A 25,778-nucleotide genomic window follows, 5' to 3' on the forward strand; every position below is an offset into this window, starting at 1 on the left:
TTTAAATTTGTATGCCTTGCATTGGTATGTTTCTATATGATATTGTAATAGGATGTATAATAAGCAATCATAAAATTGTGACTGTTTATATGTTGGTATCGATTTGGCATATGGTAAAAATAATTATATATAACAAGTTAATTTTAAAAACAATTCTTGCGTGCGTATGACGGTCTTTGTATAATTATCCATTGTATGCAATTATTTGGATGAATATTATAATATAAATAATTATATACCGATCAATAAATAGTGTAATGTGCTGAAATAGAGTACATAAATATTTTATGATGTATTTGGATCGAACATTCCCATTCACACTATTATTGATTCTCATCGCATAACAATTCAGCGTGGGAAACAGCCTCAACAGAGTCCTAGCGACATCGCATCTTCCACTACCAATGTCCTATAGTTTTTATTACTAGCATCCAAACTGACCTGATACCGTACAAAAAGCAATGAGACCGTCTATTCGACGCCCTCCATCTCGGTAACTCCCATTTAATGAACTAGAAACAATACCCGACTAATTGAAATGATAATTTTTGTTTGCGTATGGATCCAGTAGATCGCTCATTGCAGTTGATTTTTCACCAGATTAGGACTTCTCTGATTGCCAATTGCGCTAAGAACAGAGGTGCACAACAAAAGCTGACAATATCAATTAAAAAATTCGTTGAACTTACGTCTGTTGTTCCAGGTTTTGTAATAGATCTCTAAGGAAAGATAAATTTAAATAAAATGTTACAAGACTGCCAATAAGAATAAGCGTCATAATTTGTGTGTATTTTTGCAAATGTATTTACCAACCACTTTGCAACATATAATAATTAAAATTTACCTACAGTGCATCATTGCTTGAGTTTGTCTAGTACTTACAATTCGAAGATTTTTTCTTTGAACACTTTGATTATTATAATAAAAATATAAATTTCGTGAAATACAACTTTCAACAAGTTTTTATAAACATTTGAACAAATCTGTTTACCTTAACAGCACCACCGCCTGGTTTGTGTGTAATATTCACCGTTGAAGCCACCTTGGGTTTCGCTTTTTCCTTGAAATCTAACTTTACCGTCTCGATCTTCTTATCACCTCCGCCTGGTTTATATGACGTATTCTGTAGAGATCCTATTTTGGATTTGGCGTTCCACTCCAATTTCGTCGTAGTAATCTATAAGTGTAAAAAATATGTATAAAACAAGTAACGATTAACGCCATTAAAATGTTAGAAGTAGATTGTCATCGGCATTTAATACCTTCTTAGATCCGCCACTCGGAGTGTAAGCATCATTTTTGGCAGCAATCTTAGGAGTTACGTTGTTGAAATCAAGTTTTCGGTTTTCAATTTTTACTTTTCCACCCCCTGGTTTGTATGTTGTATTTTCCAAAGATCCAATCTTTGATTTAACTGTCTTGATGTTAGGTGATGGTGCATTGCCAACTTGAATCTTATTCATTGGAACTTCTATAAAAAGATAAATTTTAAAATGATCTGGTTTCAAAATTCGTCTATTTCGAAAATAAATAAAGATTAACTTACTTTTCTTTTCCGATGGTGGGGGATTTTCGGGCGTTTTTGCAGTGGCACTCTTGCTCGAAGATCTTGAAAGACTTGGTTTTAGACTGCTGCTTGACTTCTCTTTGGTAGGTAATTTACTGGGCAATGTTTTGTTGGGTGAGCCAGGAGATCCATTGAGGTCCTGTGAAGATAATAAATACATACATAACGTATTTTTTATAAGAAAATCATTTAGGATGATTTGAAAAAAACTTACATTCCCTTGAGTAGATTCGTCTACTCCGCTGTCATTATCACCATCTAAAATGAGATGCATGTGTAGTTTAATAGAAGTAATAAGTAAAGTTAAGTAGCATAAAGATATATGTGTAGTATTTTAATAAATATACAGTCAGCGTTGAGTCATCTCAAGTTATTGTTATGTATGTATAGGAACGGAAGCCTTACGTTTAACCTAATTCTTAATTACCTTTCGGTCTTGATTTAGGTGCAGAAACAATTTTCCGAGGAGTAGACCTTTTTGAATCCACTGGTGCTTGTCCAGCTGTATTAAGCTCTCCGGGTTTTTTCTTTAATTGTGTTGGCGATTTAGAATCGGGTAAAGGTGACTTTGATTCCAATAACGGAGATTTCGAAACTGGCCTATTCGGTGTTGCAGGGCTAGCACTTTTTTTAGTCTCCATATTTGTATCTTGCTTTATTTCAATTTTTGGTGTCTTTGGTCTTTGTGGTTCAGGTGTTACACTTTGGGATTTGTTAGATAGAACAGAATTCTGTGAAATATTTTTCGGCTCTGGAGAGTCGTCGCTACGTGTCAGTGAAGGTGAACGATCTGATAAATTTGTCTTATTCTGTATGGATTCCATTTTGCCCACACCTAAGTTGTTTTGTAAAACCACGTCGTCATCATCATCTGTTTTCTTTTTGTTCGACAAATTAGAAAGTGATCCCATAAATGACTCTGTCATCTTAGATGCTGCCAAACGCGATTCTGGTCGGTCTGTTATATCTTTCGTACCTTCGTTGGATGCTTCTGATCTTACACTTTCTCTTGAACCCAAAACGTTATCCTTACTTCCACGTATTTCTTGAATCTGCCCAAGACCTAGGTTCCTTGCACCTATTTCATCAATTCTGCCACTGACGGCACTAACTGATTTGCGCCTATCATCATCCATTTCGAGTGGGCTTGGTGCACCTGGTGCCGCAGCAATGCTATAACTTCGTGCTTTTCCTGCCCCTGATATTTCATTGTTACTTTCGGGTTTATTAATATTTTGATTTTCATTGGAATTATTTTGATTATCCAGGTTGACTGGTTTGCTTTGATACGACTGAGAAGAATCAGTATTATTTAAAGAACCTTGTGATGGTTGTCTTGAAAGTTGACCTGTATTCTGAGCTGGGTTTTGTTTTGATGATCCGTTTAATTGTGAATTGATATTTGGCCTTGCGCCTTCAGGAGTAGATGCACTTCCAAATTGAGGAGGTTGGCGGGGACCGAATTGCAAATTATTAGGTACAGGCGGTCTTTGTGAGGGTTGCGTAGGTCCTTGTTGTGGCCTCGGTCCTTGTTGTGGATTTATTGATTGTGGACCTCCTGGCCGCAAATAGGGTGCCTGAGGACGAATTGGTTGCGGTCCAGGTGTACCAGAAATAGGTCCTCTAGGTACAGGGGTTCCAGGACGAGGACCCAATTGTGGCGAGTTTGTGACTGGTCCTCCTGGTTGAAACTGGGGTCTCTGTTGTAACTGAGGTGCAGCCGGACGGGGCGATGGCGAAGGAAACGCAGAACGAGAGTCGTTTCTGGTAAGAGGTGGCCGAACAAATGGTGGATTTGGTAGAGTTGACTCACCGCCGTTCTGAACACCCGGAGAACGATTCTCTACCAAAGGCTTTAAGGACAAATGGTTAATGAATATACTTCAATATCTTATATCATACTTATTATGTAATTGTTAACAGTTTTAAAACCTTTACAATAAAATAAATATCACGTTGATTTATAAGTAAACTCTATATGAAATTCAATTTAAAAAGACAATTTTCGAGTAAAATAGACGTCGTACCATTCCATTTTCAATTGCAATTTTTGTATCAATAAATCTAAACTAAAATTTATACTTGAGAAAAAAGCGAAGGGGTGAAGTAAGGCGGCGATATCGGTACTAGAAACAGATTTTGACAATAACCCGCTTACAGCAATATTTCTGCGTATAATATTATATGCACGTAAAGGTATGGTCAAATTTGTAGTCAATAATAGAGCAATAGTAATGGATAAATTCGAATAAAATTATAATTGAACAAAGAGTAACCATTTTTAATAATTTTGTTTAAAAATATGATTGCCCTATGGCTAGGCTTTCGGCTATAAATTAAGTAAATGTACCCTTGTTAAAAAAATTCAAACCTTACCAGTAAACCAAGCAAAGCCGCACGAACACAAATTGACTCGAACTCGGCTACTAGGTCAAAGCACGGCTGATTTTAAAATGCAAACCTCGTAACTACTAATGAAATGGAATTCAAGAAATACTCAAATTATACTAGCAGTTTGTTTTAATTTTCAGTTTCTTCAATTTACATACCTACTCGGATCACCGAGAAAAATTAATTTATATAATTGTTAAAAAAAATAAACCGCTTTCAAATTGTCAGATCAAGACTCAATTTAAACTGCCATACGAATGTCACCAGCTTACAAATAAAGAAAAGAATCATCAAATCGACAATCGTTCACCCGATAGTCGATAGTTACAAAGCAAGAAATCAACCTCATTCTTGTTTTAATCAGTGGAAAATTGTATTTAAAATGTCTAGACAGTAAGTAATACGATTTTTTAACCTTATCATAGTAGAGTTTTCTTTGCGTAACAAGAAGAATCATAAGTATAAAACGTAATAGTTAATACAAAAGAATTAGGTCACCCTGAGAGCTGATTTAGTTAACAACGAACGTTTCATTCCACGCAATACTTATATGTAGTATGTAGTATATGGAAAATCAATAAATTTATTGGTACTAGCAGGCTACACGTTACAAAAATGTCGATCGCGTGATCATATTGCCTTATATAACAGCGTCCATCAACTTAGTCTCTTGAATTTACATTAAACTACACAAAATAAGTCCGATTGCAGATGCAACACAAATAAACATAGTGATTGGGGATTGCGTTGAGTTATTTCTTATGCCTTTTATACGATCACTACTAAATAGGATGGCAATTGTTTGGTCGAATTAAAAAAATAGGTACCTATACTACTTTAAGATAAGGTTAGATAATATATACTAATTTCATAAACATTTAATGATTTTGTTAAGGGTAACAATTTTCAGACTTTCAGACTTGGAGTTTAAGGCCTTTAAACCTGATATGAGAGTATATGTTTTTTGTTTGTTGTTGCTAAATCAATAGAATTACATTTGATAAATATATCACCAAATGTTCTAGAAGGTACTTTTATTTGTTTTGCATTTCATAAAGTTTTATTTACGATGTATAAAACTAACTGACTAAAGTACTTTTTTGTAGGTATTATTTATGTTCGCATAACATTACTTCAAAAAGTATTATAACATGTATACTCAATGTTATATTATGTTTATTCATTGAACTAATTTTACTAAGCAAGTGGAACGAAAACATCTATTTATATTAAAGTGATAAAACCGAATACTTCATAACACATAAAATTTCCTTCAAATGTGTGTCATTTTACATGTAGCGCCAAAAAATAGACGTAAATGTAAATGCTTTTCCTAAAATAACGGAGAATTTATTTTTCTAGCACGCGATGAAAACAAATTTCTACTTAATATATGGTTGACATTGTACGTAAAGCTGATTCAACGTGGATTTGAGTTTGTTGACTTCTATTCGCATGTACGAATGTAATTTTCAATAGATGTGCGAAGTGCATTCGATTGTCAATCTGTGCGCTGGTGTAGCCTTAAGGCTTACCCGACTGACGTTGTTATTCAGGGTTTGATCCATACTTCTTGGCTATAATAAATCTTGGAGTGATAAAATAGCTCTATGTCATATCCACGCGATGATTTCGACGCCTATTTGCGATATCTCCTTCAAACTATAAAACAATAACTTTTTATTATTTTGACTCCACGCAAGCAGTGCTATCAATAAAACTTCGTGCACGGCTGACGCATAAAACCACGGATCTACGTAGATTGATGAAAATTGCAGTGAAACCCCTTTACAGTGATTAAACTAAATAACAACTACGATTATTACGTTACTTATGAAACCTTACATACATACTAACACATGATAATTATGGTTTAAATTAAATGGCTGTTGGTAAATCAATGATAATGATAATCATTAAGATTCACTTCAATTGATGTGACTCACTACGTAAGTACTTATTAGTTATATGGCATGATGAAACCAGAATAGTACTAAGTAGGTACTTATTGGAAATATTTGCTATAAATAATAATCAGCGATCAGTGATTTGTATCCACTCTAGAAAAGCATTTCACAAGTGTATCAATTTTTCAATTCTGCGTCACTTATAATTAATCCAAAATTAACCACCGTCATATTTATGTTCAATCGACGTGATTGCGTTTGTTTGAGTCATGTTTATTTTGGTATCGTTGAAATGTAACTTGAAATAAATAAATAAAATTCCCTAACTTCGAATGGATTTTTATTAAAGATACGTAGAACTTTCCGTATCAGTTATGCTTTTCAATATAAATTATTTTCAATCAATAATAAATGATTAATTATAAAGTTTTTATATTACATCCAAGACTAAATTCTATTCTATATAATGATGTAAGTAAAGAACTAAATGTTTAACTAAGAATTTGGTCTACATCGTAATGACTCGCCTTTCTGGACACTCCCTTATGGGACCAAAATGTAACAGTCACCACAATTACTATTCAAGGAAACTTATTTAACCTTGTCCGCGAATTACGGTTCAATTAGTTGGAAAATTCTTCAAGGAAATTCAAAATACACCGTTATCTTAAGCTCTTTTTATAAGTTGACATACTTTATAGTTTGTCAGATAGTGCGAAAGAATTTCATCATGGACTTTGTATAACTATAATCAATCAAAACTTTACATCGATAAAACTGTGAAGTAAATACCTGCTACCAGGAACAAAGAATTTATGGAAAATGAAATGATACGTTTACTGTGTACCAAGTACATTTTTAATCATTAGATATATTTAAGTATTTTCCTTCATGATAAGCTTATTCATAGATGTGTAAGGAATTTTAAGCAGTAATCTCTCGAAAATACTCAACGTTTATGCGTTTTATAATGACTAACAAAAGGAAGAATAAGGATTATACCAGATTTTCATGGATCATGTCTGTTTAGTCAAGTTTTATCTGATAATTTAGCATCATTAAATCAATAATGACTGTTTAAAAATTAGGTAAGTGGCGAAAGCAAACGCTGTAAACGTAGATAACATGGTTTTGTTTTGATATCTCAAATTTTATTAAAGAAACTATTAACTAATAACACATAAATTTTACTTATCGTTAAATAAGTCATGCTCCACTTTTTGTATCGATAAGAATCAGCGATATGATTGTTTTATTTATAAATTTAGCCTATGATACATGTTTATAAGTACGGTTTTAATATAATTAAATTAACAGTACTGTAAATAGATATTGGTGCCTTATCACTCATGATAATTGAGTGACCGGCCCGATAAATGTACACTACGTAGCTGAAAGAGAAAATTATACAAGCGTCATACAATCTCGCGTCAGTGTACTGCAGTGACGTTGTTTTCCGTGCTTCTTGCCAAATGTGACTCAGTAACAATATAAAACTTCGATCTTAACTCAACATCGCGCATTTTATATCGAGCATCCGTACAGTGAAGTGTTAGTGAGTTCAAATGTTTATAAACGGTGTCGAAGTTATTAACTCGCGTTTGGAAAACATTAGGCTAAATCACCAGGAACAAAGTGAGTTACACGTTTTTGAATAAAGATTTTTCTTTCATCGAATAATCTTGGCGTTTATAAAAATTATAAAGTTCTTTTATTTTATGTATTAGTAAAAATGTGAAGATATAAATTATACTTGTATACGCTCTACATTTTTGCTTTAGCCTTGATTTTATGATTATTCTATAATTTATTTAAAAATATGCATTTGTTAATTTTAATAACCTAGAAAATGCATTAACTCTTTGTTCTTATTTCATTGCCATTTGATAGCATATTATTTAATTGTTACAGACGAAATGCATCCTAATTCGGAAAAACCGCCAAGCCCGAAAGCAAAGCTGCCGCTACTTCACCTTACACCTTCCGGCAGTAATGAGGGTAAAGAAGGGACTCCGCCACAAAGGATAGACAACCCATGGTTATTACGAGTCCAGGACAATATCCCGAACACACCACCACCGCGGACTGAGAAACCAAGCAACTTTTTCCCTCATAGAATTGGATAAAAACGTGCAAAATTATTTTTATGATGGTTGAAGTTAATGGCATAATGGCACGCTGCCATACAGAAGAGCGAATATTTAAATGAGTCAAATAAAAATATATCATTACGTTAATAAATGTGTACACGTAAACGTAAGACGTATCAAAGAAGCTTTGCCAAACAGTGAAATGGTGGATAGAATATAATGGGGAATTATGATTGTTTTCGTTGCCCACGTTTTGTTATGCGAGTTGAATGGAGAGTTTAACGTTTCATGCAACTGAAAAACCCCTTTGTTTGTATTTAAATATAAGCTATATGCCTATCTAGTGTTCAAATTTAGTGAAGTAGAAAGACATAGTATTGTAAATAAATTTTCATATCGTATTCTGTTTTGGGTTTAGTAAGTAAGATAGTTGTATATTATGAAAATTAAAGCAATAATATAAATAAAGGAATCTCTGAATATATTAAATATAACACATGTGTCTTGTTATTTATTATTTATTACCATGTTTACCGCAAATTTGTTAACAAAATACGCTTCCTATCTTCACCATAAATATTGACAGTCCGTTGTCATTAATTGAAATTAGGTTAAAATTAATTATTTAACAGAAAGTGAGTTGTATGATGGAATAATTATTTGAAAAACATTGATATTTAATTCATATATTTTTACAAGATACATCCTTATTACAATCTACAATTGATACCTTTTGTGGTGTCTACTATAATCATTAATAACAAACATATGTACACAGCGTATCGATTCGATAGTCGATACTGCCTGTAGTCTGTACTATATTAGATAAGAACCAAGGCCACTATTTTTACGTCAAAATGACATGCTTAAGAAGTTAAAATTTGTATGAATTGTGATATTTATTTTTGAACTTATGTATTTTGTTTCTGAAAATAAACATTTTTAATACTTCAATTTTAAAACATATTTTAATACTGACTAATAACTGCTCTTACCGGCTCCACCCGGGTTGGGCCGGACTAAAAACAACATAAAATATAGCCTATGATTACACTGATATCGTGTTTTTCTATTGGTAATAAAAAATACCTAATCGAACGTCACAGACTCGACAATTCAGAAACTTTACATCTTTATAATTAGTAAATAGTACAGATAGGCTATTCAACAATTATGATTTTAGCAAACATTACACCGTAGCACCGATTATGTTGAAATTGATACTTGAATCACAACCCCTTTGCATTACGAATCCTGACAACTTCCATGATACCTAGATTTTGCCTCCAAAGGGATTTAGCTGACCCAGGTAACACGATCTTTATTTAATTTTACCTCTGAAAATCAACCAATGAGGACATATACTCGTCTGAATCAATAAAGTTTTTATTTTATTTATATTTATAGTTCACGCCACCCATACAAACTATTACCTGCTTTGAAATGTGATTACGTATTCTTTTCTATTACCAACCCTCACCCCACAATGTGACGAATTAATTCATACTTCGTGTATTAGCTAACTACTTGTGTACACAAGTGGGTATTACTAATTACTATAATTATGCTTTACTTTTGAGAATTAATTTATATTCAATTATTAAACAAAATAATACGTAGAAAATAGATGATAGCCTTTGTTAGAAAGTTTATTGTTGTTATGAAGTTACCAAAAAAGGTCATCGCCAAGAAATGAGACATCGCTTAAAACAAAAAACCTGTACGCCTCGTTTTGTGAATCATGCTAGAGTCAAAGAGCGAAATTTAATGTTTATGATTAGAAAAACCTTTTGCATTCATAAAATATGTCTATAATTTATTTTATTAGTAATTACATAGAGGTTTTTTATTCCCATAAATTATGATGTTTCTTACTATTTATTACTGCTTTATATTATTTTTTTTATAAGTCTGCCATGGATTGTTGAATAAAATAAAAATATTAGTTTTTCTCAACTTATTCCATATTAATTTATTTATTTTCCTGTATTACACAAAGACCTCAATAATTAGGTACCTAATATAAATGAAAACTTGATTCGCATATTTATGAAAGTTTTGCGACTCTATCTATCTATTAATCAACAATTTGATGACTCACTATCAAATTAGCTTCTTAGAAATTAATAATTTACAAGTAATATTCGTTACAAAATATGTAAAACATGCTTCTTTGTCACATAATTTATTTAGTAGATCATGTAGAGACATATTTCGTAATTATAAATTGACGTCACAAAAAATATCGAATTATTGATAAACAATTCTGTAGGTACGTAATAAAAGCAATTACGTGGAAAACAATAGGAAGTAAGTGGAATACCCACTTGTGCTATCTGTATTTCTAGTGACAACGCTATAAACGTCTTATCACGTAAAACAGAATATTTATTCGATGGCCGGTTTGTGTCCGCTGTACATTTTGGACGCGATACATGTCACGTAATTGTACATAAGAATTAATAATAATAATAATAAGTTCACATTCTAATCTAATAATGAATCAAATTGTTCTGTTAAATGATAATATAAGGTAATTGCATTTTACGCAATCCCATTTCTCCATGCGTATTCGGTCGTAGACCGGTCGATACTATAAAAATTCAAATCTTATTAAATTCTATTTATTACTGATTCATTGTATTGAATGATGTCTATACTTTTAAGAGTCTATTGATTTTTGTGCTGCCATTGTAAATGAGGAATTAAATATGAAAACTACACTCTACAATCCTCGACTTTAATATAACGTATCACTCTGAAATAGTAGAATTGGATACAATTGATGACGGAATGATCGTTTAGTATCTAATTACACTGTTTATACATTGCGTTGTATTGAACGTGAGCGCTAGAATATTCCATTGAGAAGCAAAGGCCGTGCTGTAGGTGTAATATTCTAGTGATATCAAATAACTTACCGAGATGCCGCAAAAGACTAACACTGTTATATCAAAGACTTGCTATTTTTATAAGAGAAATTGAGTAAGAGAACATCCACCGTCATAGAAGCCGGCAAGACCTGGTGTGCTGTGATATGTTACGGCCTCTATCGGCGACTGAAGTATGTAAAGAGCGTTGAATCTGATAGATGCGGCAGTAATAGAAATATTCTTCAATACTAACCCTCTTTATTCAAAACATCATAAAACAATCACAAATAACGTGCTTTTAATATAGTTATTTGTATTAAAATAATAGGTATATGTATAGTAATAGTGTTTCTGTATTAATTATTTTACCAAGAAAGAGACAATATGAAAATTCAACAATGAGCTGTGTAAAAATTATAAAAACTTTCTTAGAAATGTATATATAACAAGCAGATTAAAATTATAACCCATTCCATATTAAAACAAATAACTATTAACAATTATTTATAATTTATTCCAATTTCATGTAGGTACTATGTTCTAAATTATTAAATACATTATGTACTGAATTTAAGCGTAATAATACAGTAAATTTCCTATAGTTACATCTTTTTAATAATTTAGGCTCTATTCTTGTAGCAAAAGAAAATGGAAAGAAGAATATACACGAGAAAAATGTAAGCTTAAGCGTAGAACTTAAACTTAACATCACTGATGTCAAGTTCCTTTGTTCAAAAAGCGAAATTAGGAATATTTGTGTATAAAAAGTATGTTTCAAGTAAAATGTGAATGTCTAAAGTTTTATAACTCTAAGGTAGGGTGCGTCCTGCGCCCTGAAAAGGCTGCGCGCGCACTTGAATTAGGAGAATCCCTGTGAAGATCTACGATTCTAGCTAATGGTGAAACGTATTCAGTTCACAAAACGTACAACCGTACAACCTTACACTTTTTGAACCAAAACAATAGAAAACAACAGCATTTATAGAGTTAACACAAACAGTAATCACGGTTTCAGCAAATGTTATACTCACATTATTACATTTGTGTAAACATAATACATATATATCTAGGTACCTTGTACATTGGAATAACACGTTTTCAATAATCAATGTGACAATTTAAGAGTAACTTATTCTAACAAATAACATTTTAAATTTGAGATGACCCAAGCTTTATTTAAATAAACGTATCACTTACATAAAATTCATCAAAATAATTTCAGAAAATTTCTCCAACTACCTGAAACAAAATAAACATTGTTAATTTAAAATTACTTAATACTCCATTCGTTGATTATATTATTGTTACGCAGACATGTTCTTATGAACAATTATTCTATTCAAGATATGTATCTATAATTTTATATAATATTTTAAGCGAATTAATTTTCAAGTTTGGAATTTTGGTAGTGAAACATTTATGATTTAACTTTTTATATCAAAATATATACTTATTCCATGGTCCAAAAAATTACAATAGATATGACTATCACTCACTATTTGAAATAAAAAAAACAAGACTCGAAAAACTCATCTTCTGTGTTTAATGCGATTCTTTTTTGTTTGAATGGAAACTGTTATCATTTTGACCCATTTTTGAATTTGGAATGTAGATACCTATACTAAAACTAATACGTCACCAACGTCGGTGACCTTTTATGTAGAAATGACTTTTTTTTATTGTGAACAATTGTCTTAATAAGTCCTAATAGCATAATAAATTATTTTTAAATAGTCTGCTTCTTAAAGAAAATTTTGGCTAGAGATTTTTAAATATGAAAATTATAACGTATAATTCATAATCCAAAAAGGGCCATCCCTAGTTATGTTGACAAATTTGCACAAATTACATTCCCAAAGTTTGCGTGATAAATGTTATGGATACGCAACTGTCCTTGAAGGTTACGATCCGTTCAAAGCAGGAAGAGTCCATTGCGTGCCATTTTCCATTAGAATTTGGCGTGCGTGCAGCTTCGCAGGCGCTTGCCTTAAAATGCGCGATACCTTGTCGATCGTCTTTATCGGCGAATCAATACCATATTCACAGCGTTTATTCTTCCATTTTTTTAAAAGAAAAATAAACAGTCATGTTTATGACACTCCAGTCGAAAATACGCATGAAAATCCAGATAAGTGGGGCATTGGGTTAGTGAATGCATTTATTTGGGGAAATGCAGATTTAGCAAATTAATTGTTTTGTTGTTTTCCTCCTTGCTTCATTTGACCTTTTCGTAGGTATACATATTAGTATTCTCATTTTTTGGTGCAAAACAATTAGGAGTTTGTATTAATGAACGTGGATAATTATTCTCGAGAGGATAAGGGAATAAGTCCCTGTCTGTATGTTGACCCATTAGTTAGTCTATCAGTATTCACTATATGTATATGTTTATGATTTGTGTAAAATGTTCTATAAGGGAGTAGAATCAAAGAATTACAGTTATAATAATTTTGTTACATACGCCATCTACAGTGAAAACGGTAGAATTTTTACAATAAGCGCCATCTATACAAATAACATTTCAGAGATGGCGCTCTCGTCTAAAACTTTCAGGCAATACTATACGTAAGGTATGAGGTAATTTCAAACTAATCCGATAGATGGCGTACATTATAAAACCTGCAACGGTAGAAACTAAAAATTAACTGTCCATATAACGCTATATTTTTCAATATAGTGAATTATAATTAAAAAATGTATTAAAATACAAAATTAAATAACAATATGCAGTGCAGTGCAGTGCTTGTCCGAAAAGTGCTGTGTAATAACACCAAGAAACAAATAATTTATTTTGTCTTCAACACGTAATTCAGCGCACAATACATTCTGCTGATCAAAGGATGATGGTCGGTGCAGCCCCTTCAAATATTAAAGGGTTAAAACTGAGAAGGGTCCTTTGGAAACCCCCCTATGCTATTGCAAACACTACTAACAGACTTTCCGTACTTAAATCTTCTAAAGAAAAGGGTTATATAACTTGATTCATACTTTTATTGACGAGAAGTGATATTGATGGCCAAGGATTTTCGATGATTACTTTTAAGCTTAGTTAAAATATAATTCCATATGTAATGTAGTTCCTTCTAATCGTTGAAGGACACCTATTTAGAATTTATGAAACAACCACTGATAGTGCAGCTACTGCAAATACCCATTATAATCATTCTGACCACAGTATTGATGCCGGTTAGTAGAACATAACCGCAAAATATTTTATATAATCTGTGTTTGTAAATACCATTCAATATTATTATTAGTGTCTATGACGATTATTATTACATACTAGCTGTACGCCTCGGTTTCACACGTGTTATTGTATAGTCTGTCTCTCAGTGAAGTTGCAGCTTTCCAGTGGTGAAAAAATTTGAAATCGGTCCAGCACTTTTATGTGAAAACGTTACAAATATTCGAATACCAGTATAGTATTATGTTATCTGTGGTGTAGATAATTGGTCTGAAAAAAAAAATTATACTCTTCAAAATCTGTGTACAGAGAAAAGCTCATATTGAAGTAGTAACTAGAATAATCTCAGGCATCTGTGGAAATTTGAATTTGTATAGTATGTATGTATCCAATACAATCCTTGAATTTTAAGTTGCAAAAATAATGCAAAACCTTTCAAACTGACCTTCTCGTTGCGTCATGTTATGTGACATCAGCACTAAAATTACCTAAACGTTCTTATTGACTTGTAGTCATAGGTCAACTATATTACATATATACAACTAAAACAAAGTAACCGCTTTGTCTGTTGTGTGTTGATAACAAATCTTATCAGATATTCCATTAAATGTGTTTGCCGACAAGTGTGCTAAATTTGTCATGTCTTGCATGCATTTGAGATAAAATCTTAACATTAATTTCATAGGACTAATTGGTTAATTTATAACGTCTTCACCGAATCATGCCGTTGACAAGATTTTACTTTTAATTGCTGTTATTATAATCATACGAGAACGAATTGAATCATCAATTGATTTAAACGATGATGTAACTTTGTAGTGTACTCACTAATTATCTTACATCTTTTATGCCTACCAAGGAAAACATGAGGCGAGTGTGATGATCGTTATAGATATTTTTATGCAAACTCACGCGTCTCTCACAATGTCAATGTGAGGATAGCTTGATGGCTGACATGAAGCGTTACGGCAGGAATATAGAGTTGTTTGAAATTATCCACAATATATTGTTGTATTTCAAATTTCTAAACAAGTTTTATATTGTTTTATTAATATTAAGGATGTTTTACTTGACATTAGATTAAAGTGCTAAATTTAATATCGAGGACTGTCACAAATAAATTTAGCGCGTTTTTAATATACAGTTGTTGTATTTTATTTCAAGTCTCGGGAAAATGGATATCACCCTGTCTTTATAATAAATTAAGATACATATGTTTGAACATTCGACATGTTGCTAAAAACTCTTATATATTTGTTATGGACAAATTTACCATACCTATAACAATAACCCTCATAGGAGGCCTGAGTCCCAGCAGTGGGAACATATATGGGCTAATGATGTATGTATGTATGTATGTATGTAAATTTACCATACCTAGTTCATACACAGATATAATAATCAATTAAGAATATATGCAAATTGCAAACTACACCAAACGTTAATGGTCTCTTATTTAAATGATAAATACAGAACAATAATAATCACAATGATTCTCAATACAATGCTATAATAATAGGAGCATATTTGGTTACGAGTTACGATTCAATCGAGAGAAACACTTCACGTGGCTGACGACGTGCGCGCGCGCATTGCGCTAGGTCAAATCATTGTTCTACTGACATCCGCTGATTTGCTACGACTAAATCACTAATGCATTATATACTACGCGGTCTAGTTAGATGAACAAGGTAGTGACATCTTATTAGCATGAACTTATAAGCCATAAAGCAGTTATATAAACATAGCTACATATTATGCATCGTTAGGATAACGTAATGTTTCGAAACATCATCAACAATCAACATATTTCTAAATCAATAAAACATTAATAGTTGAGGTTTAAATATGAGCCACCGGTTATCGTTTATCATTACTTAACCTTTTTACTTTTTAGCTGTACGCGAACCTATTCGCAGAATGATTCATATTTTTTTTCCGTTCGCGTTAATTATTTAAGGTACGTAAATATTGATTATGCAATCTATACGTAATTATTTAGAAGCATAAGTGGACGATTTTCACGGTCACAAAAATCTCTGACGCCATTTGCGAGCGCTACTATCATTAATCATTTACAACTATATTGTCCTATTAGAATTTACTCTAGGAAAGGATTGGATAGGCGAACTATCAATATTCATAAAGTCTCATTAAGTAGTGTACTCATGTTTTTTAAAATGACTTCATATTAACTTTTAATCACATTTATAATAATAATTTATTGTGGGAGTCGAGCACGCTCCGGCATGAATTTGGTCAGCTCACACCGGGGAAGTACCACACCCCCACAGAAAATCGGCGTTTCGTACGGTAAGTGGGGGAGCCGGAGGCCTGTTTCCTTTCCCTCACCCGTTCCAGTCCATTCCTTCTTTCCAGTCGTTAAACCTTTCCTTTTCCCTTACCCCACAAAAGCGGGCAGCGTATTCGCAGAGACACTACCTTTGCGAATGTTCATGGGCGGTGGTGATCGCTTACCATCAGACGAACCACCAATTCAGTTGCCCTCTATGACATAAAAAAATAGAAATATGATAAAAAATTTAAATAAGTTTATTTAACAAACTGTCATATTTATTGCTCTTCTTTGTTTTATCTACAAAATCATAGCGATACTTCCTTGGATGTACGTATTAGGTACGGAGTTCGTGAGTAACATCGTTTAAACAATCGTATAATTTGCTTACTTCAAGCTTTTGTTTTAACTTTTTACATAATAATTAGCGAAGAAACCCTATCTATTTCAATGGTATTTTATTTTGAAGACAGAATTTAATTGACGATTGCTAATTGTGGAGACGCACGCAATGTCGCGACTAAATTGTACTAATCACTCCAATTATACGTACTAAATGCTTGCAATTTGCTGTGGGGGCGAAGATTTTGTACAAAACGCTAAAAAAACCTAAATCCCAAGTATAGTCACTGAAAAACTGTTCCTTCCTTACAAGTCTATTCAAATAAAATAGTATCAGTTCCGTGTCTTCCATTTCAATCTATTAACTTTATAGCCATACAATTAAAGTAACTACAACATTTGGACATGAACTTTAAATACAAATGACTTCTTCGATTCTTTTTAGAATTTTAAAGAGCGACCATGGGAGTATATACTTCGATACTTTTAAAATATTCTAGTCCGTGCAATTAAATACTACGTGAAACAAATATTTATGAAATCGGAAAATAAACACAAGAAAAAGGAAAATAAATTAATAGCTACTTTCCTTATACATTTTCTATAAAATACAATTTTATTCTTAGTTCTTGTTGCTCTATAAGATTAGATTTGTTATTATGGAACGTAAAATTATTCATCGCTTAAAGTTCATCTGGTTTATTAGAGAATTAAAATGGTCGAAATTGAAAGAATGCAGGCAGGGACTGTACATCCCGTTAACCTATTAAAATCCGCTTCAAACTATGACATTCGTAGGTGGGTAACACCGAACTCGTCCGGCAATTTACCAATCACGAGAGTAATGTTTCTAAATTTGACTTGCCCATAGATTGTAGTCACTTTTATCAGATACACAAGATTAGGAATTGGAATCCTTTTAGAAAAGCTAAAATTAACCATTTGTATTTTTGTACAAGAGATGACACAATATTTCTTTTAATTAATAAGATTTTGTTATGTGAAGAAAATGTAAAGAATGATCAGTTGTGTGGTAACACCATTAATACAGTAATTTAATACTTTTTTATTCGTTTTAGCACAAAAAAGTATCGATAAAAAATCATTGATTATTATTAATAACACGGTAATTTGATACAAGCAAAAAAGCTTGGCAAGACCAAGCAAAAAATTTGAAAAAGATCTACACAAACACAGAATTAATAAAATCCGTGAAACTTTTGGTACCTCCCAATTTCATCGTAATATCTTATGGGATTCTATTGTTAAGTTACACATCATTAATCAAGGCATTGTGATATTTCGGGCTCATCTACAGCCCAACCCAATGGGATCTGAGAAATATGACCTCATTTTTTAATCAATTATATATTTCCAAATAATGTTTCACAAGTATTTATGTTTTGGTTTATAAAAACTTGGATGTTTACAAGAACTATCTTTTGCACGGTATTATATAGGTGTACAAACAATCCTCTTTAATCACTATATCTATTTAAAAAAAAACCTCATCAAAATCTGTTGCGTAGTTTTTAAGATTTAAGTATACATAGGGACACAGGGATAGAGAAAGCGACTGTTTTATACTTCGAGTATGACGTAGTGACAACACATATTAGGCAATTAGCACTTTACTATTTTGAGCTTTTGCTCTACAATCTCCATTGACTCTTATGCGGGAAAAAGGGCTTAATATTACTTTCGTATTATATTGTTACTGAACTATAGATTAATAATAAGTATGAAATATTATTATTAATCATTTGCAGTCGGTACATGGAACGCTTCCACCAAAGCATAAGCCTTATATTGTATAAAAGCTGTAATATTTATTACGAGTATGTCATTTGTCACCGTAGAAAAAAGTAGTTTATTCTATATTCTGGGAAATTATTGCGGAAGTGCATTAACACAAGTGGTAATAAATTTAAATGATCAAAGAGCATTCTTTTGTTCATTAAACGCATTTATTTTTCCTGAATGGATTAAAATAAACTTTCTTTTACACTATAGCATTAACGTGAAAAAATGTTAAATTGTACATGTACAGAATAAGCGATCGAAGTAAATCGAACGTTTATAGCCTGAATCCATCAGAATATAAACGATCAATTAGTTATGCATGTGTTATACCGCCTGTACTGTGTACAGTAGTACCAATTAACCTCAATAAGTGTTTATCAATCTCAATAGCAGCGTTATCCCGGAGCTATGATACTTTTCCTGATAGTATGACATAATTCCACATTACACACTTTGCAGGCGGCTATATATTTTATGATATGTCCTCGATATTTATCTCACGTCCACACATTCCCGGTTGCTTAAGCTTTACTTAGTGGTATCTACAAATTAGGTAATAGCTTTACAACGAGATTTAAACAAGTCTTAACTATATGTGTTTACTTTCACATCTAGTAATAAATATTGAAAGTGCAACAGTTGCACTTTTATCTACTTCCAATTTCTTTTACCCAGAGGAATACCTCGTACGCCTATAGAATCAAGTATGCAACCTTATGGTTGCTAATTTTGTGATTGCAGCTAATATGATGAAATCCTAAGCTTGGGCACAAATATGTATTTTATACATCAATGAGGGGTGAATAACCTAACATAATATTACGTAAGTGGATTGTTAAGCAAACCGACATTCAGAGTTTTCCAATAAGAATGGGTGTATTCAATTAACCAAGCCAGCACAAAGTGAAACAATGAAAGAAACGATGTCACGTACAATCCGGAGGGCAAAGACACCATTTACTATCAATCTTAATAAGAGTAAGTGACTTTAATTCGCTTTAATTGTGTTTAACGCCAACAGAATGTAGAACATGTTAATATAGATTCTAGAAGCTTTCGCCTTAAACACCAGAATTGATAGCATTTAATCTGAGATCGTTCCAATCTACGCCACGATGTTTACAGTTGGATCTTGAAAGTTAGGCAAGCATCGACCACCCACGGTAGCATGATGTCAAATGCTTTTCCTTAAATTTGTAATTTTTGAACCTTACTAAAAATAATGTGTAAGAGTTACAAAAGAAATGAAAATGTTTTCCTTATGCTAAATAGATTGAGTATAGTAGAGCTACCAATATGTTTTTCTTAACCATTTATTACCACTGTTACAAGAGCTAGATAAAAAGCTTTTACCTTGCTATGTGAACGTTTATTGCATTCCTATCATAAGCAATTTTATTTTAATTTCATCGCCGTAAAAACAACAATGGGAAACGGCGTGTGAACCTGCATTACATATTATCTGGTAACCCTTTTGTAAGGAAATATCCATACAAATGCTATTTTAACTAGAGTGCAATGTACGTGCGGTAAACATTATATTAAATATATGTTGCTATATTTGACAAAAAATCATATAAACAGAACATATAAACAGAAAACAAAATACTATATTTAAAATTTAAAGGAATACGAATAATATGATCAACGAACCTAAGAGCGTTTTTTTAAAGAAAATTGCCGTTATCGTAAAAAATATATATTACTTTAAAAACAAACACGTTTTAAATACAACACTTTTTTGAGAAATGTATATTATGAAATTTAAATCCGAAAACGATTTGCAGTTCGCGCCTTTTTTTTAAATCAGTTAGGTAATTAAAGTGCTATATTTTTTTTTAACTAGCTCAGCATTCATACAACTTTTGAGGATATAACCATCATACTAGACTTACTTGGAATAAAGGAAAGAAATATTAAAATTTTATAGTTTTAATTAAAATAGTATAATTACCAGGGTTGCATGAAACATAAGCGGTACAGGCTGTGTCAGGTACGCGGCGAATTCCTAGAAATTGTCGTCACATTCTAAGCTTTACTACACCTTATCTTTAGTAAAGTTCATAATTAAATGAGGAAATAAATGGATCAAAGTTAATAAGATGAACTGCAAAATTCTATACAATATTTATTTACTTATCTGAGTGCTTATTTTTCAGTAAAATATAATGATACCACAATAAATCTATTTCGGGAAATATTCATATATAACAAACAAAACCTACTGTTATATTTTGACATTGTTGGTTCCCCCTAATATGGCTCGGTGGAACAAAATTAATAACACTGCACTTTGCAACCCCCCCGAGCACTTAATGATGGTTGTAATTATGCGGCAGTGAGGCAACCAAAAATGAATATCAATACAATGAAAAGTGAAAATGTCTTGGTCAATGCAAAAACAATTAGTATTCTCGAGTTTCTGCTTCGAAATTTTGCATAAAGCATATGACACTAACCCGCTAAATCTTGTTGTATAATTTAAATATTGTACATAGTACAAGTCACATGGCATGTTTTCATGTGCATATAAAATTAGGGGAATATAATATATGGATTGATGGTGATAATTATATACATTTTTAAACTTATTACTAATTAATAACCACGAATTTTATAAATTGCACTTAATGCAATGTGTATAGAAACAAAATTATCATATTATACATTTATGAATATTAGAGCAGGACCATTTAGACACAATATCAATGCTTAATATAGTTAGAGTAAATTTTACTATAAAAAATATAAGCTAATTTCACAATGTAAACACCGTAAAACTGAGAAAGCATGAGGGACTTACTCAGCCCCGCCTTCTTACTACATATCAGATTTTAGGTCAAGAGAGCGGAGCGGTGTCGTTGATACTTCCATAGTCTATGCACATAAAAGGCAAATTATAATCTGCAAGGTTTTCCAAATTTAAGTGATCCATATTATCTAAGGAGATTGCAATGACATCAACGGCAAATATGCAATTAAAAATTATTCGTTGATAGATACATATAAAGACATTGCAACCATTATAGATAAGTATTAATGTACAAAATCTTTAATAATATCTTCTTCTACTCTTTGTTAATGATTTCACCTAATGCGCCAATTTCCAGTGTAAGTGGAATAATGTTCTCATTTCTGCCTCTACTGAGATCATATTTAAACAATATACAGTATTGTCATCTAAATTCTGAACGTATTGTTAACTAAAGATTCTTTCCCAATTGCCATTATTTTATAAAATAAGAATGTGTTTCATCTTATATTTCTGTTTTGATCTTGCAACATTCTGATATATCTAGTGCATCAGGTCATCAGGTTGGCAATCACAAAGATTAACACGATGCACTATATTCACAAATAGATTTTGAAGTACCAAAAATGTTATGTCCTCTTATCTTTACGTACCTGCATAACTTTGCATTAAATTTTATCGGATATTTATCAATATTGTAATTCCCTAAGTATTATGCATTTGCCATATCATATCATAGCAATTTTAAAGAAAATTGTATCAGAAATAGGAGTATGTGATAATGTTATCATGCAAGTTTTCAGAGTCTAAAAGAGATATTGACTTTTCAATTATTTTTCGGCAACTAAAGTAGACAAGATATTCTTAGACCAAACACCTACAGGCGATCTATTTAAAGTGACTTTTGCACGGTCAACACTGCTCAGGCTATAACTGATTTAAATCTTATTGAAATGGATGTCCTCTGTATAAAAATGGACTATTGTAGAATGCTCGCAAATTAGTTCAATATATACTTTTTACTTATATTCATATGGTTCGACTGTTATGATATCCAAAACGATAGATGCATTGAGCCAAGCCAATACGGATCTGCTTTAGATAAATAATTAATTTTATTGCAATAGGCACACTGTTAAGACAAACAATCTGGGTCAAAGTAGAAAAAGATATCAATATAATTTTATATTTTGGACAATAACGTACTTACCAATAAAAAAATATTTTGCCATCTTAAACTTGGGTAAATTAGCCACTACAAGTCTGATTTATGTAGTTCAATATACCTTACTTAGTACCTTAATATACCTTAACTTAAATAATAACAAACAGACTTTTATATATATTGGTGAAAAATTGGTGGTTATGACAATAAAGTGAAGCTTATGACAAGAATCACTCTCATAAAGGCGTAAAAAACAGGATGCATTAATCAGTTAACACGTAATAAGAGCTAGAGCGTGTTGATGAAAGTGTTCCTTAATTTAAAAGATGAAATCCTTAGAATGTTTGTCGTGATTAGTACTAATTTATAAAAAGCGTTAATTTTAATTTAAAAGAACAAATCCCGTGTGGGATCTCGGACTCCAGCCTCCTGAGTGAAGCCAGCCAGAGGTAACGTATATTGTGGTAGTCGAGCACGCTTCGGCACGAATTGGGCCAGCTCGCACCGGGGAAGTACCACACCCCCACAGAAAACCGGCGTGAAATAGTGGCATGCCATTGTGTTTCGTACGGTGAGTGGGGGAGCCGGAGGCCCGTTTCCTTTTCCTCACCCATCCCAGTCCATTCCTTCTTTCCAGTCTTTAATCCTTTCCTTTTCCCTTACTCCATAAAAGCGGGCAGCACATTCGTAGAGGCACTACCTCTGCGAATGTTCATGGGCGGTGGTGATCGCTTACCATCAGGTGAACCACAAGCTCAGTTGCCCGCTATGACATAAAAAAAAAAAAAAAAAAACCAAACCAATTGACCGTACGGGGATAAAAGACGAATTCAAAAGGAATAATAATTTTGCGGTAAAAAATTAAGTAATAATATGTCATTATTAAAATTCTTTGTATACTAGGTAGACAGGTAATGGTAATTTGGTTCCTCTTATTGTTTATAATAATATGCGACAAACTGGATTCAATCCAATTTAGCAATCTAGTTTTTTCTTTATGTTGTCATACGGGTTGTTCCCCTAAATTAATACTTTTGTGGGGATAAAACCGGACCCCACCATACCATGACACCATACGTATGAAGTCTAGAAATTTCGTTCAAAATATTGACTTATTGCACTTAATTCATTGATTTGTATTTCACATCTACTAAACCAGCGAACACCGAACTTATTAATATAAGAACGTAATAATTTCGGTATCTAATGTTGATTATTCTTTTGTTCAGCTCTATGGTTCTTTTTTTTTCAAATTCTCAATTTTACATTTTAATATTTTTTTATTACTTAAAATGCTCGTCTTACATAGAGTATTTATAGTTTTCAATATTTGGATTTCGTTATTAATCGGCCTTATTAATTAATTTTTTATATATGATATTTATCAACTAGTTGGCATTGTAAAATTGTTGTTTTTTTACATTCTTAGGAACTTTAAGAGAAAATTGTCTATTGCGATTTCGTATCTGTATCGCTGATACCTAAGACAAACCATATGGTTTTTGTAACAAAAACAAAGCATGAACAAAAAATTGAAATGTGGAATGGAAATCTGTATGGAGGAGGGACACCCACCATCGCGCGAATATGAAAAAGTCTACGGGAACGATGACGTGTAGAAACTGGATAAACTCAGTAAAAAAATTAAAAAAAAAAACGCTCAAATGCTTCTTACTCTCAAAAAATATTTTACAATAACTAGATAAAAAGCCGATGCAGGCGCACTAGAAAAAATATCAAACGGGTTAACAGTATTTCATGATTGAATTTCTATCTAACTTGTGATCCTATATCACGGTATTTCTTTCAAAAACAAAATCTAGAACATACGTGTACTAATCAAAGTTTAATTACTTGCTTTATAAAAACATGGCTAAGGTGACATTATCATAATGGGCTGTCTAGTCATAGGCTAGGTAATAAATCGTGTTTCTTGTACATATCATAAACCGGTACATGTTTTATATTTATATTTTTTGTTTTCTTTAGCAATGGAAATCAGTCTTACATATTTTAATGCATATTTTGGCTTACGATAAAGACTTATCGCTATAATTCGTTATTCGATAATGTTAATCTTATATTTATGTTTATATCCAGTATTTATATAGTATCTAGAATTTACCTGCGTTATGTTTGTCCTCCGGCTTTTTGTTGATAGCCGGCGTTTCGTTCACTTGAGCCATGACGGTGGTATAATTTTCAACTAAACACCTGGAAAAAATACAATATAATTAACATATAAAATGTTTAATATTAAATGATACTGTCTACTTATGGCAAAAAAAACCACATTTTTTTATCATTGCGTATTTTTACACGAAACTAACCTTGGATTAATTAACGAGCATTTGTTGATAAAACAGGTACGTACCTACTTACATTTTGATAAATGTGAACTATTTAAATTATCATGTAAACCGGTGAAAATTGTTGAAAAATAACATAACAAAGCAAATTGAATATGCAAGTATTTCAACATTGTAAACAAATGAGAGGAAGACGCCAATAAATATGCGTGACAAATAATAATATGAGCGTAGTAAATATATTTTAGAGATACATAAATGTTTACTTATGTGAACGAACATAATTTTGTGAGCAAATCGTTCAAAAAATTCGGTGCGTATAATATTTATAATACTTACTTTTAGAATTACAAGTAGATGACAAAATACACGCACTTTATCACCAATCAGTAAGCACTCACTTCGTAAACACAATAATTTTAGACCTACCAGTCGAACACCAGCGATCGAGATTTGAATACTGCGCGGTGATTCTACTAAACAGAGCCGGTATAAAGGAGTGTTGCCAGTTGTAAGATACAAAAACTACCAATTTTAAAACATTCATTCGCAACTCAATACTTTGGTATAAATCAGTTATTTTTTGTTATTGATAGGTAAATAACTCCTTGATAAGTTAAATATGGTGTTATTTTAAGACATCTATTAAGTCACATTATTCTACTAGAACTACAACCATGTCGATCCATAATTATAGCATAAATTAAAAGTACGATTTGATACTAAAATTCTCGCATTAAAAAGAGGTACTAGGTAGTTACGTATAATATTCATGATGTGTCCATTTTTCCTAGTTCATAATAGATATGTAAATAGGATTCCTACTAATATCATTTTCTTTCTTTTTATTCATGAAATATGTTTTTATTCGTAAATATTTACCTGTCTTATTAAGGGATAAACATATTTACGAATTATTATTATATTTATTTCTCATAAGTTTTTAATTGTGCATGGCTTGGGACTTTCTTTTTTATCTAGCAATATTTTCTCACAGCTTCAGACGCCTAGCTACGGACTATGACGATCTTAGCCGACTCGTGGCGAAGTGGTTATTGATGCCGCCAAAACATTTTCCCCGCCATTTTCTTCAACCTAT

At 32.0% G+C, this 25,778-nt stretch overlaps 1 protein-coding gene and 2 long non-coding RNA genes across 3 annotated transcripts in view; 1 reads left to right on the plus strand and 2 right to left on the minus strand.

The window, feature by feature from the left end:
- LOC119835955 (microtubule-associated protein tau) overlaps window positions 1–11,002 on the minus strand; it is a 16,014-nt gene extending 5,012 nt beyond the window's left edge. The window contains exons 1-7 of the mRNA XM_038361091.1: window positions 10,877–11,002; window positions 5,494–5,620; window positions 1,995–3,420; window positions 1,782–1,825; window positions 1,547–1,706; window positions 1,263–1,471; window positions 992–1,177 (exon numbers count right to left, since the gene is read on the minus strand). Coding sequence (XP_038217019.1) covers window positions 992–1,177; window positions 1,263–1,471; window positions 1,547–1,706; window positions 1,782–1,825; window positions 1,995–3,420; window positions 5,494–5,526 — 2,058 coding nt within the window. The 5' untranslated portion in view covers window positions 5,527–5,620; window positions 10,877–11,002. The remainder of the gene's footprint in view (window positions 1–991; window positions 1,178–1,262; window positions 1,472–1,546; window positions 1,707–1,781; window positions 1,826–1,994; window positions 3,421–5,493; window positions 5,621–10,876) is intronic.
- Window positions 7,339–8,451, plus strand: LOC119835966. Its single transcript, XR_005288073.1, has 2 exons — window positions 7,339–7,500; window positions 7,777–8,451. It is a non-coding gene; the product is annotated as an uncharacterized LOC119835966 (long non-coding RNA).
- A 525-nt stretch (window positions 11,003–11,527) lies between the features above and the next one.
- On the minus strand, window positions 11,528–25,172 carry LOC119835973. The gene is made up of 3 exons (XR_005288074.1): window positions 25,019–25,172; window positions 24,496–24,584; window positions 11,528–12,067 (listed from the first exon to the last, which is right to left on the minus strand). It is a non-coding gene; the product is annotated as an uncharacterized LOC119835973 (long non-coding RNA).
- Window positions 25,173–25,778: the final 606 nt, after the last annotated feature.

Source organism: Zerene cesonia, chromosome 3, assembly GCF_012273895.1.
Source record: "Zerene cesonia ecotype Mississippi chromosome 3, Zerene_cesonia_1.1, whole genome shotgun sequence".
NCBI lineage: Eukaryota > Metazoa > Arthropoda > Insecta > Lepidoptera > Pieridae > Zerene > Zerene cesonia.